This window comes from Canis aureus, chromosome 13 (genome assembly GCF_053574225.1).
Source record: "Canis aureus isolate CA01 chromosome 13, VMU_Caureus_v.1.0, whole genome shotgun sequence".
Taxonomy (NCBI): domain Eukaryota; kingdom Metazoa; phylum Chordata; class Mammalia; order Carnivora; family Canidae; genus Canis; species Canis aureus.
In genome coordinates, this window is record NC_135623.1 from 55,507,453 (window position 1) to 55,526,066 (window position 18,614).

The window sequence follows — 18,614 nt, forward strand, 5'->3', positions numbered from 1 at the left end:
AAATTAGTTACTGTAGCTGATCATCTGGAAAAGTTGTTCTTCGAACTTCTGTGGCCCAAAAACCTTATTAAATAAATGACTTAAAACAAAAGTATTCTAATTTTGTTGTTGATAACTGTTAGGGACTGAATGTGTACCTCCCAATTCATATGTTAAAGCGCAGTATCACTGTATTTGGACATGGGAATGATAAGGAAGGAATTAAGATTAAATGAGGTTATAAAGCTGTATCCTGGATACAACAGGATTAATATCCTCATAAAAAGAAACCAGAGAGCCTTCTTTCTCTTTCTTCTGTTGTATACACATAAACAGGTTGGATGAACACACAGTGGAAAGGTGGCTATCTATAATGCAAGAAGAGAACCCTTAAGACACTAACCCTGCTGGTACCTTGATCTTAAACTTCTAGTCCCCCAACTGTAAGAAAACAAGTTTCTGTTATTCAAGCAACCCAGTCTATGATATTTTGTATGGAAGCCCAAGCAGACTAACACAATGATGATTTGGGATTGGGGATGAAGATAGCGATATTTAAAAGGGAGGAAAGAGATCTTTTCTTGCAGTGCAAATGAGTACTACTGTTCTAGGACCTAAAGATAATTCTGCCGAAGAATTCAGTCTTACAATACCTGTATAACAGCACTAATCATACAAAACACTAACATGATTTGCCTGGTCTATCTTCACAAATTAAATAATAACACATCCTCTATAATTAAAGATTTCTTCAAAAAACATAATACATAAAATAAATAGGTCTTATACCTTAATTCATTTATACTATATGATCCAGTAGTACTTCCCATTTTAAGAATCTTCTATCATTTTCAAACTAAACTCTTACATTAAATATATTTAAATCAAAAAATATATATATATATATATTTAAATCTCTGATATACAACTCTTACCGTAATCCATTCCTTTGGTCAAAAGCAGGAATCATAGAGTTAGGATGTTCTGACATTAATGCAACAAGCAGTTGTAGGACATCCATTAGATTGTCATCCTAAAATCAAAACAAAAAACTTTTTAAATATGGAAAAAATAACTTTTTTTGAACATAAAATATTTCCAAAATGAAAGAAATTCCAACATATGAGCAATATATATATATATAGATGATCAGTAAATATTTATTGAAGCAACATACTATACTGTATGTAGTATAACTTAACAGCATAGAAGCATATGTGAGTTCTGAAACGCAAAACAATTCCAAGACAATCCTACACAGTCTTGGCTGAATATTCCAGTATGTATACATATTTAGAACCAGTTGGGCAATACTGACCCAAAAAGGACAAGGGAAGCAGCTATCAAAAGCTAGTTATCTCTGTTGCCCTGTTTATAGGATTTTGTTCACTGCTTTGGAACTGCAGCTATTTGAATATCTAATTTTCAGTAAGCTAATAAGCAGGTAACCTAGAGCTAGGGCACTGTGGCTTGGGAAAAGTATTATTTGAAAGACCTAAAAGATTTGTGAATTAACAATTTAAAAGAGAAGATCACTGTAATTTCCAGTTTCTCTTTTGTCAAGTACTTCACTCCTATAGACAGGGTTAATAAAAAATAAAATCATATACAATAAGATTACTAGGTAGTTCAGATGAAAAATCTTCAACTATTACAAGAAAAAGAAAATCAATGAATAAAACACCCAAATTAAGAGAAAGTAGAAAGCACAAGTATTATTATTTGAGTCAAATATGATCCAATCAAGAAATTTAATCTACTTTTCTACCTCAGGTAAGAATAAGTAAAAACAGCATCTCCCATTTACTGATAATTTTAAAAAGGCATTATTTCACACAGATATTTATTAAAACACAAAACATTAATTATAAGATAGAAATGTAAATTATCATTTGAAATGCTTTGTTTTACATGAAATTCCATCAATCCAAATTTTACTTATTTAACAAATACGTAATCCAATTATTTTAATTAGATTACATCAGCATGTATTACATTTTCCCAGGGCAAAAATAAAATAAATAAATAAATAAATAAATAAACAAACAAACAAGCAAGCATTTCAACCTATTTTTTTCAACCACATAATCACAAATCCCATTATAAGCAAGTTGTTTAACTTAACAGTATTTAAACATGCAAAATCAGTTGGAAGATTGTGTTACTAACTTAAACATCTAATCATTTTAGTAATTTTCATAACCTATTTTTCCATGTTACACTGGTTCCTAGAGATATGATGAAGGTATTTTCCACATACTTTCTTATTAATTCAAAAAAAATCTTTTTTCAAAACTTTTTAAAACTTTTCATGATTAATCTCAGAGTCATCTTGTGGTAATAAAGGATATTTAAATAAAAATTGACAAGATTTAGTTCCTAAATACACTTATTCTCCATTATAGTTATATTAATGAAAGATTATTTTAACTGTTTCTACTTTAAAAAGAAAGACCATAATGAGCATCAAAAAACAAAATCCCAAAATATAAAATTTAAATGTTACCTCATGCATAGTGAGTAGGTAATTAAGAATGGCCTGAAGTTCATCTTCTTTGACTCCAGAATCCTTTAAAATTATAATATAAGTATCTTATACTTGCATATAAAAAACATTTTTCGAAAAGTAAATAATACACCTAATATTTGTCAACGTGGTCAATTGCTATAAATATACAAAGATACTATCACATAGAATCGAAATTTAAAACATGAATCAGGGGAAACACTAAAGCTATGCAATAATCAAGACTATGCAGAAGTCGGGCAGTTGGGTGGCTCAGTTAAGTCTCGCCTTTCACACAACAGTTTCCCTGCCCAGTGAAGAGTCTGCTTCTCTCTACCCTCCTGCCCCTCTTCTTTACCCCTTTCCTAGCTCAAATAAATATTTCTCCTTCAAATAAATAAATAACATCTTAAAAAGGAAAAAAAAAGACTGCATAGAAGTCAAAAGAAATGATATAAAAGTATCCTGTTTTCAGAACTATATATGATAGGCTATCTAATTAAGCTACAGAATCCTGGAGTAAGAAAAACAATAATTAATGATAAGGGGTACTATTCATGGCTATCACTCCACTAAATACAAAAGACAACTCTTCTATTAAATCTGGAGAGTAAATGAAAGCTTCTAAAATTATGAGTTAAAACACCAGGTACTAAAAACTGGGTAGTATATTGTTCCTTGAGGAAAACACTGCACTTTTAAATATGAACTCAGTACATAAATTTTCAACCTATCCCATCAATTTATTATTGATAAAACAAAGCTGCAATGAGAAAAGAATAATAAGAATGAGAATTAGGAAACAAAAACACACAGAAAAAATTTAAAAATATAAAAATCAAGGGATAAATTTTTTTATAAATGTAAATAAGGTATCTGAGTCTAAAAGATATACTAAAATTTTGGTCTATTTAACATAATATTAAATTCCATAAAATAAGAAAATGACATAGGAAACTAGTAAATAAAATACTGACCAAAAAATACATTTATATATTGCTATCTTATAAAACCAAAACACCTTCCTTAAAAATAATAAATTTTACTTTACCTAACAACAGAATAATAAGGGACAAATGTAATTTCTAAAGACTGATACATCTTTCTGGTACCTTTAGACATGGAAATTTCTTCTCAAAATCTGAATGTCAGGTACAAGTGGTCCACTACAAATGAAACCTTCTTGAAGAGTTTTGTTGACTAATGTATCACTACTGCCAAGAATAATACTTAGTACTACTTAACAGAAACTCAAAAAATATTTACTGAATGAAAGAATGAATCCCCTTGAGCCCCTAGAGAAATTCATATAACATATATATTACAATTATCAATCTCCAATTCTTCAATGATGTATTTCCATATGTGTGCAGGAGAGAACAAAAAACATAGAAACAAGTTTCTTTCAGAGTATTTTCCAATATGTAACACTAATAATCCAATCCAAAAAAAAATAAACCCAAAATTGTATATTATGTGAAATTTTAAGTTAAAATTATAAGTTATAAATTAAAATACAGAACATGCTAAAGGAAAAGTAGCATAAACTCACCTTCATCACTAACTGCTTAATGAACATCAACAAGAATGCTCGTAGAGAAAGTATTTCTTTTTGATTAGGTCGTGGTCCATCTTTGAAAAAAATAATATACACACACACTTAGTGTTTCAAAAACCTCAAAGCAAGGTATAAAGCTTTTAGTTTTTTCCATGCATTTATGAGAAACATAAAAGTGAGTCACCCAAAAAGTCAACATTGTCATTTAGAATTGAAAGAAAGATGGTTTCCCCGACAAGCAAAAACTAAAGTTCATCGCCACTAAACATACCTTACAAGAAATATTAAGGGGAATTCTTTAGGCAGAAAAAAAGACCATAACTAGAAAGAAGAAAATATAGGAAAGAAAAAAATCATATTGCCAAAGGCAAACATACAGTAAAGGTAGTGGCTCATTCCCTTGTAAAGAGAGTATAAAGACTGAAAGACAAAAGTTAATCAAATCAATTATATCTATAATAATTAGTTAAGGAATATACTAAATAAAAAGTTTAAAATATGATATCAAAATATAAAACATTGGAAGATGAGGAGAGTAAAAATGTAGTCCTTTAAGAATGCATTTGAACTTAAGAATCACCAACTCATAATGGACTTTATACATATGTTGTTAGATATGAAGCTCATGGTAACTACACACAAAAACCTCTAATAGTTGCACTAAAAATAGAAAGAAAGGAATCCCAACTGAACACTAATAAAATCATCAAATCACAAGGAGAGCAAGAAAGGAACAGAAGAACTACAAAAACAACCAGAAGACAACTAACAAAATAGCAATAAATATGTAACAACTGTAACAACTTTGAATGTAAATGACAAAAAAAAGAAAAAAACAGGCCCTCTACTACCAACAAGAGAATCCCTCTTTAAAGCACACATAGACTAAAAGTAAAGTAATAGAAAAAGATATATCATGAAAATAGAAATAAAAAGAAAGCTGGCCTGGCAATACTTAAATCAGATAAAGTAGACTTTTTAAAAAGCTGTAAGAGACAAAACACACTACATAATAAAAGGGATTAACCCAACAAGAAGGTGTAACACTTGTAAATGTTTATGTGCCTAACATTGGAGCCCTTAAATATAGAAAGCAAATATTACCAGACAAAAATGAGAACCTGACAGTAACACAATAAAAGTAGGGGATTTTAACATATCCCTTAAATCAATAGATAGATCATCTAGACAAAATAAATAAGGAAACAGTGGCCTTAAATAACAGATTAGACCAACTATACTAAACAGATAAATACAGAATAGTCCATTCAGAAGATACATTCTTCTCAAGCACATGAAACATTCTCTAGAATATTAGCATGACAGGCCACAAAACAAGTCTCAATAAATTTAAGACTGAAACCATATGAAGTGTCTTTCCAACCATAATGATATAAAACTAGAAATCAATTACAGAATACAACTGGAAAAAACACACGTCACTAAAAAACCAATAGGACAATAAAGATATAAAAGAGGATATTAAAAAAATACCTTGAGACAAATGAAAATGAAACAATGTTCCAAAATCTATGAAATGCAGCAAATGCAGATCCAATAAGGAAGTTTACATCAAAACAGGCCCACCTCAAGAAATAAGAAAAATCTCTAAGACATCCAGATGGCTAACAGGCACATGAAAAGATGCCCAACATCACTAACCATCTGTGAAACGCAAATCAAAACCATAATGAGATTTCACCTCACACCTGCCAGAATGGCTAAAATCAAAAAGATAAGGAGTATTTAGTATTAGAGTGAATATAGAAACCTTTGTGCACTGTTGGTGGGAATGTAAAGTGGTATAACCACTATAGAAAACAGTATGGAAATTCCTCAAAAAATTAAAAATAGAATTACCATACAATCCAGCAATTACAGTTATAGGTATTTATCCAAAGAAAACAAAAATATTTAATTCAAAAACATATATGCATATATGTTAAGCACATCATTATTTACCATAGCAAAGATATAGAAGTAACCTAAATGTCCATCAACTGATACATGAAGATGTGGCATGTGTGTACATACATACACACACACAAACTGGAATATTACTCAGCCTCAGAAAAGAATGAAAACTTGTCATTGTGACAACATGGATGGGCCTAAACCGTATTATGCTATGTGAAGTAAGCAGACAAAGTAAATAGTTTATGACTTCACTTGTATGTGGAATCTGAAAAGCAAAACAGAAACCGATTCATAGATACAGAAAACAAACTAACAGTTGCCAGAAGGGAGGAAGATGGGAAGAAGATGGGAGGATGGACAAAATACGTGAAGAGGTTAAGAGGTAAAAATTTTCCCATTATAATATAGTAAGTCACAGGGATTTTAACGTACATTGTAAAGGAATATAGTCAATAATACTGTAACAACTTTATATGTTGACAGATGGTAACTAGACTTATTGAGGTGACCATTTCATACTGTATATAAATATCAAATCATTATGTTGATACTAATACAATACTGTTTGGCAATTATTCTTCAATTTAAAGAATTTTATGCCTGTAGGAAGACATTCAAACTCACATACAATAGTATATAAGTGCTCCATATGTACAAAATGGATTATTTTGAAACTACAATGAAGGAGTTTATTTTTGATTAAGGTAAAATGAATTCCAAAACATGAAAATGAGTTAATAAAATCTGTACTCAATAATAAAAAGCACTTATATTTTAAGACTCTGAGAATGTTAGTACAATAACAAGTTGACATAGAAAAAAGAAAATCCAAATATATGTGAATTTAGTGGGGAAAAAAAAACTTCTGTTACTCTTGTATAAGTTAATACAAAAATTTTAAAAAGTACACCTCAACACAGTTTGGTTCATTTAAAAGGAATACATTTATGTTGACTACCTCTGACATCTCCTCCCCTTCTTGGAAAAGTCCTTGGTCACACATGGTTCACATTAAAGTCAATTTTCATGTCTCAAACAATCTCTAAGAAGAAAGCTTTTGAAACCAAATACCCATTGTTATAAGATCCTAAAGTATCTGTTTGCTTCATATTTTCTGCAATTTTCCCTCTACTAATTACTATTTACAGCTAGTTCTTAGACCACCAAAGCACAGGACCACCATGACCTCAAATAGATCAACTAAAATAAGAAAAAATTGCTTAAGATTTGTTCCTCATGACAATTTTTAGACAAAGAATAAGTTACAGAGTTACAACAGAATCACAAATTTGTCCAGCTCTCACTTGAAGTATGAGACTTTCCCAAGGTCACTAATCAGTTATAAAATCAATGCCAGGATACAAAACTAATACCCAGGACAGCACATGATACACCTATAGTACCATCAAATAGTCATTAGGAAATTATGACCTAGGTTCTATATCTGCCACAACCTTATCATCTTAAACAGATTATATAACTTCTATGTGCACTCACATTTTTCTAAATTATACATAGTATATTCTCTAAGAAAAAGCAGATTTTAAAAGGGATAAAGAAAGCACTGTATTAATAAGAAATGTGTTTATAAATCACTGAACAGCCAAAGTATTTAAGTAAAATGACTCTCCAGCATCAATTTCCTGATTTCAAACAGCAGCTCTCAATTTTTATCAAGGTACTGAACCAATTCCCACTTTCAGATCATATATTTCAGAGTTGGGAAGGGCTTCCATGCCCATTTATAGGCAATCAGAAAAATATCTGCCTGCCTAACAGGGGTATATGATGCAATCAAAATCAATAAGCAAGAAAGAGACTTTTGCTGGAAATGCTCAATACTGGCAGACACTCTCTTGCTAGACTTAAGGATGTGAAGGTAGAGTGGCTGCTTGGTTCTATAAGGGAAAGAATACATGAAAAGAGCCAACACAGAAGAACTGGGAAATGGAGAGATACAAATTGAGTTCAAGGAGCATATTCTGAACCCTTGCACTAAGTTCAACTGATAATGCCAGTTTATTTGAGCTGATTAAAACTCCCTTTTACAATAGCTAATTTGAAACATGTTGCACTTAAAACCAAAAGACTCACCATTTGTCAAAATTTTTATTTTGATACCTTCCATAAATTTCTTACATGATGAATACTATCTCTCCAGTAATTTTGCGATTACACAAAAAAATTACTGAACTTTTGTAACTTTATTATATTATTTATTAGAAGTAGATACACCCCTAGTTTTGGGGAATCTCCATTTCCCCCAAAAAATTATTTTCAATGAGTCTCATCATGATAATTAGCTTCACCATCAATACCATATGCCAATATAGAAATTCTCATTTTCAGTGCTTTAATAATACCATCCTACTTATATTTGCTCTGCAAACAACTTATACCAGCAGAAGGAGCATTCTTCCATAGAACTAGTAAGTTATTAAATTCTGGCAACCAGGGGATCCCTGGGTGGCTCAGTGGTAAACCACTGCCTTCGGCCCAGGGCATGATCCTGGAGTCCCAGGATCGAGTCCCACATCGGGCTCCATCCATGGAGCCTGCTTCTCCTTCTGCCTGTGTCTCTGCCTCTCTCTCTCTCTGTCTCTCATGAATAAATAAATAAAATCTTTTTAAAAAAAAAAGAAATCTGGCAACCAAAATTCAGGACAAACTATTAAAACTATCAATAACATTAAAATAAAATTTTGCCAGGATGATATTCAGAAAAACTTCAAGAATAATATATTATTGGTTAAAACAAAGAAACAAGAAAATCTAAGACAAAATATATAAACAGAGATGATATACCTAATCCTTTTGGGGTGATACCACTTCGATCCTGAGGATTCACTGCCCAGTAGTAGTACTTCAGTGTATGCATGATGAGAAGCACTGTTCCAACTCTCCGAATGGCATTATATATGTTGACTGTACCAATGAATTCCGTGGATAGGTAAGTATAGAGTGTCAACTGAACCTAGAGAATCAAAATGAAGAACTTATATCAAAGAATCAGCCCAGCATTTTACCCCTGGTTCCAATAATACTCTCAGGCCGCTTTACTTGGATCATACTTGTTCCAAAAAGATGCTCAGCTTGATGGTAACATCCATGCTAAAGGATAACACATATCCACTTACATGCACATAGACACTTGCACATAACACACACAAAAGTATTTACCTGGTAAATGCTTCTTTTACAGTAACATTATAAAGGAAACATCCTCTAATATACCAAATTTTTATAGCACTATTTCATAGAAATAACTGTTTAACTCCTATTAAACAACAATTATTCATGAGCTTACATAACTTCTTTATAGTAAGCTTACCATTTATAGTATAGTTGTTATCATTTATGCATAGTTGTTTTAAGAAGCTGGAAATTTAAGAACTTAGTAACTGCAAAATATAAGCTCTTAATATATAAAGAAACAATATAAGTACACTATACCACTACACAGTTCATATTAATACAAAATTTCAGTGAAATTATGGCTCTAAAACTCACCAACAGTTCCAATCCCATACTTTCAACAGCACAAAATAAGAACTGCTTTTGTTCTACTATTGTGTCAAAATCAAAAATTTTTCAATTCACTGCTAGTAGATACACTTTTTAAGTGGAAAAATTTTAAGTAGGACATATATACTCTCCCCTTAAACAAAGACCAAACCATTCTCAATCATTTTAAATGGAACATTCATATTATCTCCCTAGACACTGATAGCATTTTCATTTTCTACTTTGCAAAATATGTCAGTGTTACCTGGTACTTCTTTAGAGAGCAAAAATTAGTACCTATCTTGCAGATGTCCTATAAGTAATCAATATTAAATGAATTAGGGAATCAATTAGTAACCATATATGGTAAAGAGTGGCAGATTCTGAATCACTTAAAATTGATGTTCAATTTTATGATGATGATTGTTTAGAAAACAGTGGAATATCCCACTGTCTCACTGAAAAACAATATTATGTTGATGTAGCTGATGTTATTCAAATGGATAGGACTAGTTACTTATTATTGAGGCTATAAAACACTTTTTGACAGGGTTCAAAATTCTTAGCCATACTATTTTAGTCATTTAGAAAATCTTTACATCCACCTATTCATAGTGATGTATTATGGAAAATAATGACATATACATTATCCCTTGGTAGCTGAAATCCAAGTGAAAAAATGAAAAAAACACACAAATTTAAGTAAAAAAAAAAAAAAAAAAAAAAAACCCAATGTAATAAAGATGCCTATTGAAACATAAAGGTCACTTAAGGAAATTCTTTAGAAAGTGTCTAGAATTGGGGCACCTGGGTGACTCAGTGGGTTAAAAGTCTACCTTCAGCTCAGGTCATGATCCCAGGGTCCTGGGTTTGAGGCTTATCTCCTAGGAAGAGTTTGCCCCTCTCCCACTGCTTGTGCTCTAATAAATAATCTTTTTTTTTTAAGTGTCTAGAATTAACACTTTTATAAAGGGGCATCTGGCTGCTTCAATTGGTAGAGCATACAACTCTTGATGTCAGGGTTGTAAAAGTTAGAGCCCAACACTGGGTATAGAGAACTTTAAAATAAAATCTTTAAAAAAATAAAAGAAACATTAAGTATGTAATTAATTGCATATAGTTAATTGTAAAATATGTAATTAATTGCAAGATGAGTAGCAAAGAGTTATCAGAAACTATCGATTTGAAGGTCAGAGAAATTATTACAGAATAAGCTAAAATACTCAAAAAAGCCTGAATAATAAAATAGGTATTAAGGTGGGCTTTGAAGATTAGTAGTAAAATAGGTAGAACAAAAGATGAAATTTCAAACAGAGAAAATGGTAGATCACACAACAATAGGTTTCCCAAGATCTGAACATGGTCCTCAATCCTGCCTGTGCATGAGAATACCCAAAAAAACATGTTTTAAAAATGCTGATGCCTGGGTCCTACCTCAACCCAAATAAAACACAATGTGGAGTGGAAGGAGTGGAAATCTGTTTTTTTGTTTTTGTTTTTGTTTTTTGTTTTTTATTTTAACAAAAAAAAAAAAAAAAAAAAAAAAACCTCTTCCAAGAAGTTCTATCAACAGCCAAGGCAGAGAACCTCTGCTCTGGGATAACGTTTTAGAACCTGCCTATCTACTGAAGATAAGTTTTTAAGCTAGAAAGCTTAGGAAGGACAATTGACACGACTTAATGCCAAAAAAGAGACTACTTTATTCTGAAAACAATGGAATATTTTTATACAGTTTGAGACTAAGAAAAAATATGATGAGAGTGATATATTAAAAACATATAAAAATTGTGGCCAAAAGTGATAGTGATAAAAAATGAAAACTGAAGAAAGTCAGTCTACTGAGTATGATACCGTAGTAACAGAAAAATGGGAAGGCTTTAATATCAACATATTGAGATGAGTAAGAATGCAGACCTTAAGATTATTCATATACTAACAATGAATAAACATTTCCTCATTTACTCATTATATAATCTAATAACCATATAAATTATATGTTAACATCTGTCTTTCCTATCAGATATTCCATAAGGACAAGAATTAGATTTTGTTCACCACAGCATCCAACATAAAACAGTTACTCAAAAAATGAATGACTATTTTATACAAGAAATTTTGCCTCTCCTGTTAGGTCATTAAAAAAAAAAACAGTCTCTGAGAAGATGAATGGATATTATACAGTACAGTAAATACCGTTTTCCAAAAGCAAACACCCTTGATTCATATATACATACCTTCAACTTTGATAAAACCACAGGTGAAATTACCATGAAGCTGATGAAGCTTAAACTTTATACTCACTCATCCATATAGGTTCTCTGCAAAACCCTAAACTTCATTTTGTAAGTATTACGTCGTTTTTTTTTCTTTTTCTTAAAAATCTCCTCCCTCCCTGTAATTGTGTGACATTTCAGATCAAACAATCTTCAAAAAACAAAATAAACCTTCTTAGAACTATCTGTACTATCTGTATATTGAACTAGATAAAACACCTTATGGATACACAAAGAGAAGGAAAGTTTAATATTAAGAAATCTATTATATTCTAAAAAGGAAATTAATGAAAATTATTAACAAGGGAAAGGTAAGAAATAGACTGTAGTAATACTGGGGAACCTGAGAAAAGGATATAATGAATTTTTATTTTTTTATTTATTATTTTTTTTTAGGATATAATGATTTTTTAAAAATAACACTCTACAACTAAGTATCTATTAAGAGGCTTTTCAACCACATCAAAAGAGATCCAAAGCCTTACAAATATGCTGTTTAGTAAGACAAAAAAACCCGTTTAGCAAAAGGTTTAAAAAGTAACTTGAAACAATCCTTGAAAAAAATGTCTGAGGGTCACAGAAGAAAAAGAGGTCAAATTTGAACCCAGAGATAAAAAGGTACAACCTCCAGCTGCCTCCTTTGATTACTTCCAAATGGCAATCAGAGTCAGCAGCTGTTTTTCCCTTTAACATCTGAAAAGACCAACTGAAAATAAGATACTATGACTCTAGAAAAGCACAGAAAGTTTGCTTTTTCTTTTTGACAACTAAAGTATGTGTTATTCCAATCTAAACAACGATAAGCACTCCAAGTGGATCAAAAGGGAGGAGAGAGGAAATTGATAGGTATGAAATAATGCAACTTCTAACAAAAATTGCAGATAAGGCAGATACAATTATGCAATTTAATAAAAATTTGTTTCAAGTTCTGCTTAACACTACCACTATTGACATTCTTATGACAATTTAATACAATAGGACTTAGCAAAGGTTTTATTTATATACTTTATCACAAATTCACTTACATTCACTTAGAAGTAACTGGTTCATTGTTACAGTACTAAATAAGTTGTGTACAAATATTGTATTTCATAATTTAAAGTCATCTGAATTAAAATGACTTAAATGAGACCAGTATATCATGGAAACCTTAAAAATGGATGATATTTCAACTATTCCTGCAGAATTAAACTCATGTTTATGTATACATATATATGTATGCATACTGGCAGTAGAATAGCACTACAGTTGATAGGAAACATATTTACAGTGGAACTGTCCAACTCTGATTTATAAATTTATAAATCAAAGTCTCTCTCAAATAAAATTTTGATTTAACAGAAAATAAAGGCTATAGTTTTATTTTTTAAAAATACGGACAAAGCCTGGAAAGAACATCCAATGTGAAAAAGACACTCTCTTCAACAAATGGTGTTGAGAAAACTGAACAGCAGCATGCAAAAAGAATGAAACTGGACCACTTTCTTATATTATACACAAAAATAAACTCAAAATGGATTGAAGACCTAAATGTGACCCTCGACATCATAAAAATCCTAGACGAGAGCACAAGCAATAATTTCTCTGACATCAGCTATAACAACATTTTCCTAGATGTATCTCCTGAGTTTAAGGGAAATAAAAGCAAAACTAAACTACTGGGACTACATCAAAATAAAAAGCTTCTGTACAGCAGAGGAAACAATCAACAAAACAAAAGGCAACCTGATGAATGGGAGAAAATATTTGCAAATGACCTATTCAGTACAAGGTTAGTATCCAAAATATATAAAGAACTTACACAACATCAAAAAAAATCCAAAATTGGGCAGAAGACATAAACAGACATTTCTCCAAAGAAGACATCCAAATGGCCAACAGACACATGAAAAATGCTCAATGTCACTTGTCATCAAGGAAATGAAAATCAAAACTACACTGAGGTATCACCTCACACCTGTCAATATGGCTAAAATCAACACAAGCAGCAAGTGTTGGCAAAGATATGGAGAAAAAAGGAACCTTCTTGCATTGTTAGTAGGAATACAAACTAATATAGCCATTGTGGAAAACACGATGGAGATTCCTCAAAAAATTAAAAATAGAACCCTACAATCCAGTAACCGCACTATTTATCCAAAAAATACAAAAACACGAATTCAAATATATATATATACCCTTATGTTTACAGAAGCATTATTTATAATTGTCAAATTATGGAAGCAACACAAGTGTCCACTGATAAATGAATGAATAAAGAAGATGTGGTGTATCTATATAATGGAATTATTATTCAGTCATAAAAAAGAATGAAATCTTGCCATTTTCAACAACATAGATGGAGCTAGAGAATATAATGTTAAATGAAATAAATCAGTCAGAGAAAGACAAATACCATATGATTGCACTCATGTGAAATTTAACAAAACAAACAAACAAATGGGGAAGAGAGAGAAAGAGAGATAGACAAACCAAGCAACAGAGAACAAACTGATGGTTACCAGAGGGGAGGTGGGTGAGGGGATGGGTGAAACAGGTGGTAGGGATTAAGGAGTACACTTATCATGATGAGCACTGGGTACTGTACAGAACTATTAAGTCACTATATTGTACACCCGACACTAATATAACACTATTTTAACTATACTGAAATTAAAATTTTAAGAAATACACTGCTTACAAAAAAAAGAAAGAAAACATACACTGGCTTGCAAATATACCTAAAAAAGAAAAAAGTAGTATACTTATCAAAAAACATAATCCATTTAAATCTTACATGATAGCATGTGAAAAGATAAAAGAAAGTCCTCATAATTATCACTTTCCTCAACTACAAAAACTTGGTGAAAACAGTAAAACAAAATCTATCTATCTATATATATATATATATTACCTTGGCTGGGGTATGAATCCATATAGCTGGGTTAAGAAGAATGTGATCACACAATTGTTTGAGTAGGGGCATCCCATTCTGCAGATTACTCAGATATTTTGAAAATGCAAGACAAAGTTCAAGTACTGCTCTGCTGACATGGGATTTGGAAGACTGCAAAAAAAAAAAAAAAAAATAGATCAAAGGTCACTACTCAGACCCCCCCCCCCCCCAATGGCATTTGCTTCTTTATTTTAGCTCAGGTCATGATCTCAGGGTTGACAGATCGAGCCACACGTCCAACTCTGCTGGGTGTAGAGCCTGCTTAAAATTCTCTCATTCTCTCTCTCTCTCTCTCTCCTTTCTATCCCTCTCCCTCCCTCCCTTCACTGCTCCTCCACCTCCTCTCCCCTCATTAAAAAAAAAAAAAAAAAAAAGGTCAGCACCAATACAAGACAAGTAATTAAAGGCTGTGAATACTAGAAAAAAGTTGTCCCACAAACTATGATTAAAGTTAAAGACACCATGAGATTCAATGCTACATTTCTCTAAAAAAAGCAATGGAGGTAAGGTAAAACAACAAAAGGTTATTTTAATTTTGGTAATTTTATGTAACCAAGGAGACACACTTGCAGAAAGAACTTTTCAACCATTTAAGAGACCAAATCCATGGCCTTCAAATTAAGAACAAAAATGTAAAGCATTTCATACTTTACCTTTTCAAGACTGTATCCTATTACCAAGAAGCCCTTGCAGGCAAGCATCTGCTCCTGCATAGCAATTGAGTTCTTCAACAACTCCATGATAAAAGCCAGCAAAGTTGAACTAGAGTAAGAAAACAAGAAAAAGTCCAAAAAAGATACTCTCTTTTTTGGGGGAGGGAAAGTGAGGTGGTAGATGTAGACTTTCTTTTATCTTAAAAAAAAAAAAAAAATTCTCTATTTCAAGGAATTTGAAGTTCTAATAAAATTGTCTCCAACATTATTTCAGAACTAGAATTTGAATGTAGGATTAGAACTTAATTATTTATTCCATACACTATATCACCAACCTACTAGTAAGTGAATTACTAAGAAACATGAGGAAATATGCATGAACTAGAGAAAAATTAGCAATGTCCAAAAACAATAAAATAGCTAATATAAGCATACTAAGTACTTAAAGAATAGATGTAATTTAGATTAGCAAGTATATTCAATTTTAGAGAGTTAGAGGCCAAACAGAGGGGAAAGATACATATAGCAAACAAAATAAGGTAGAAACACTGAGAATGTGTTAAGGCTCCCAACTGGCCTGGTTTGAATGGAGTTCATGAAAGGGAAAATAAGAAAGTAAAACTGAAGTTTACTGAAGTCCTCAAATACTAATTTAAGAATTTTGTACCTTATTCTGAAAGAAAAATTGTAATTCAATAGTCAATTGAGAAGACTTTTAAAACTGAATAGGGGCTATAGTCATGTTCCCATCCAAACTTTTAGATATCCAAAATGGGATGAAGTAAGGTTAGCTGTTACCTCCTGCTCAAAGGCTCTGAGATATCTGCAGGAGGAGAGCCTGACTGGAAGCCAACCTCCTCCTCCACAAAAGTGCTTTTAAAATTTCAGCAATTCTAATACAGATTTTAAAATATTAAAAAAAAAAAAAGAGAGATAACCAAGAAAAAAAACAACTGAGCTCTGTTACAAAGGTTTCAAAACAGGACATATACAAAAAATTTTGAAGTAGGACTATGTCAAGGAAAATTTAATTTTTTTAAAATGTCATCAGTAAGTACTTGATTTAAATAGCTCATTCCTTAAAAATAAATAAAAATAAATAAAAATAAATAAAAAAACCTGGGGTGCCTGGCTGGCTTAGCCAGTGGAGCATGTAATCTTGATCTTGGGGTTATGAGTTTGAGCCCCACACTGGGTATAGAGATTACTTAAAAAGAAAAGTACAGTTTAAAGAAGTCATTTTGGGGAACCCTGGGTGGCGCAGCGGCTTGGCGCCTGCCTTTGGCCCAGGGCGCGATCCTGGAGACCCGGGATCGAATCCCACGTCGGGCTCCCAGTGCATGGAGCCTGCTTCTCCCTCTGCCTACGTCTCTGCCTCTCTCTCTCTCTCTGTGTGACTATCATAAATAAATTAAAAAATTTAAAAATAAATAAATAAATAAATAAAAAATAAAAAAGTCATTTTGTTTCCAAAAAATAATTCCAAGAGAATTATTTTATCACTAAATACATATATTGATAGTGGATATTAACTTATGTATAAAGCAGAAATGAGAGAATTCTAAGCAGGAAGAATCTAAGACTCATTTATTCAAATAATACATTAAACATAATTACTAGTCTCACTGGAATATACAGCCATGAATTCATTTAGACACCCCTCCCAATGTTTTATACTGTGTCCTCTTATGTTTCTACCTTTTCAGACTCTAGACTATAACAAAGGAGACCAATGTGTCCAATGTACAACCTAATTTAAATACCAAAGCACCTTTAATATGATGTCATCAAAAAATGTCATCAAAAATTTTAGTTTTTAGTTATATGCAGTAATTAAAAATGAAAAGCTAAATCCCCATAATAAATCACTGCCACATAATAATCTAAAATAACTTATCTTTTTAAATTAGAATGATAAACAAAAATGTATTTATTTTTGCTAACTCATTATCATTATTTCCAAATTTATTCAAAAACAAGTTTATTATTATTATTACAGCCTCCATACTTCCTCTTGATAAAGAATTTAGATTACTTCTACTATTATTTGGAAGGAATAGGAACTTGTAGTAACATTTATAGTTTACAAATTTCTTTAAATTATATTCTCTCTTTTAACTCTATAATAAATTTAAAATATTATGCACCTCAACAGTAATGAAAGTAACTCTAACATCAAATTACAGAAAAAATAAAGGTACTCACCATATAGTCAAGTCAACCTTATCAGATAAATATTGCCTATAATCCAACTGTGCAAAGAGTGGAAATAGCACTTGTACTCCTCCAATTGAATGCATAGCACTTTGAATGGAATGTGTTAAAACTGCCTTCACATCCTTACAAAATAGAAGACACAGTAAAGATTCCAATATTTTCCAAAATAGTTAAAATTAAATATAATAAGAACAATATATTGTTATATTACATATATTTAATAGAAGTTACCTAATATACCTCATTAACAAAAAATTCACCAATGAAAAATATTCTTAAAATATTGTAGCTTAAAAAAAAAAAAAAGATTATAGCCAGTACCTGGAGCATAAGTGCATGTGGTGAATGAACAAAAATTGAAGGATTGTCCTTAGGGGATGATTCAAGGCAGAGCTGGGCGTCTGTAGCACGTGGATTGTATGTGAATGCAATGGCGCTAGAGAGTTTGCCATCATATAATAAAAGTTTATGATGCTCAGCAAGAAACAGATCACTTTCTGCTTTGAATTTAAATGTACCCTACAAATAAAAAGTAGAACATTTAAGATAGTATACCACAAAAAGAAATCTAGCCTCACTTCACCACAGATTTTAAAATTTAAAGAACGTATCCTTCATCATTTTCCTAACAATATCAAATAAGAAAAGCCCAGTTTAGTGACTTCTAAAGTAAACTGCATTCACTTTAAAAATATAATGGAAAATCAACTCGGTATTAAAACCTTACATTTAAAAAATGTAAAACCTAGGTCCTTCAGCAGGTATCTTATTTTTTATTGTATTTTTGTCTTTCTGGATTTTTTAAATTGTGCTTAACATGTTACATAAAATTTACCATCTTAAACATTTACAAGTTTACAGTACAGTAGTATTAACTATATGCATATTCTTGTACAACACATCTCTAGAACTCGAACACCATGCAAAACTGAAATGCAATTATTTATCGAACAACAGCTCATTTCTACCTTTCCCCATCCCCTGGCAACTACCATTCTATTTTCTGATTCAATTACTGTGACTTTTTTTTTTTTTTTTTTTTTACAATTCATATAACTGGTATCCTAGCATA

General features: G+C 31.3%; 1 protein-coding gene across 11 annotated transcripts in view; it reads right to left on the reverse strand.

Annotated features, from left to right (window-relative positions):
• The window catches only part of LRBA (LPS responsive beige-like anchor protein), a 721,151-nt gene that overhangs the window by 585,244 nt on the left and 117,293 nt on the right, over positions 1-18,614 (reverse strand). For 10 of the 11 annotated variants that reach the window (XM_077846317.1, XM_077846318.1, XM_077846323.1 and 7 more), the window contains 8 exons: positions 17,864-18,061; positions 17,531-17,664; positions 15,326-15,434; positions 14,631-14,783; positions 8,766-8,934; positions 4,038-4,117; positions 2,486-2,548; positions 915-1,012 (listed from right to left, as the gene is read on the reverse strand). In XM_077846317.1, the coding sequence (XP_077702443.1) occupies positions 915-1,012; positions 2,486-2,548; positions 4,038-4,117; positions 8,766-8,934; positions 14,631-14,783; positions 15,326-15,434; positions 17,531-17,664; positions 17,864-18,061 (1,004 nt within the window). Of the gene's footprint in view, positions 1-914; positions 1,013-1,156; positions 1,202-2,485; positions 2,549-4,037; positions 4,118-8,765; positions 8,935-14,630; positions 14,784-15,325; positions 15,435-17,530; positions 17,665-17,863; positions 18,062-18,614 lie in introns of those variants that run through there. The other variant, XM_077846328.1, reaches the window with a different exon arrangement.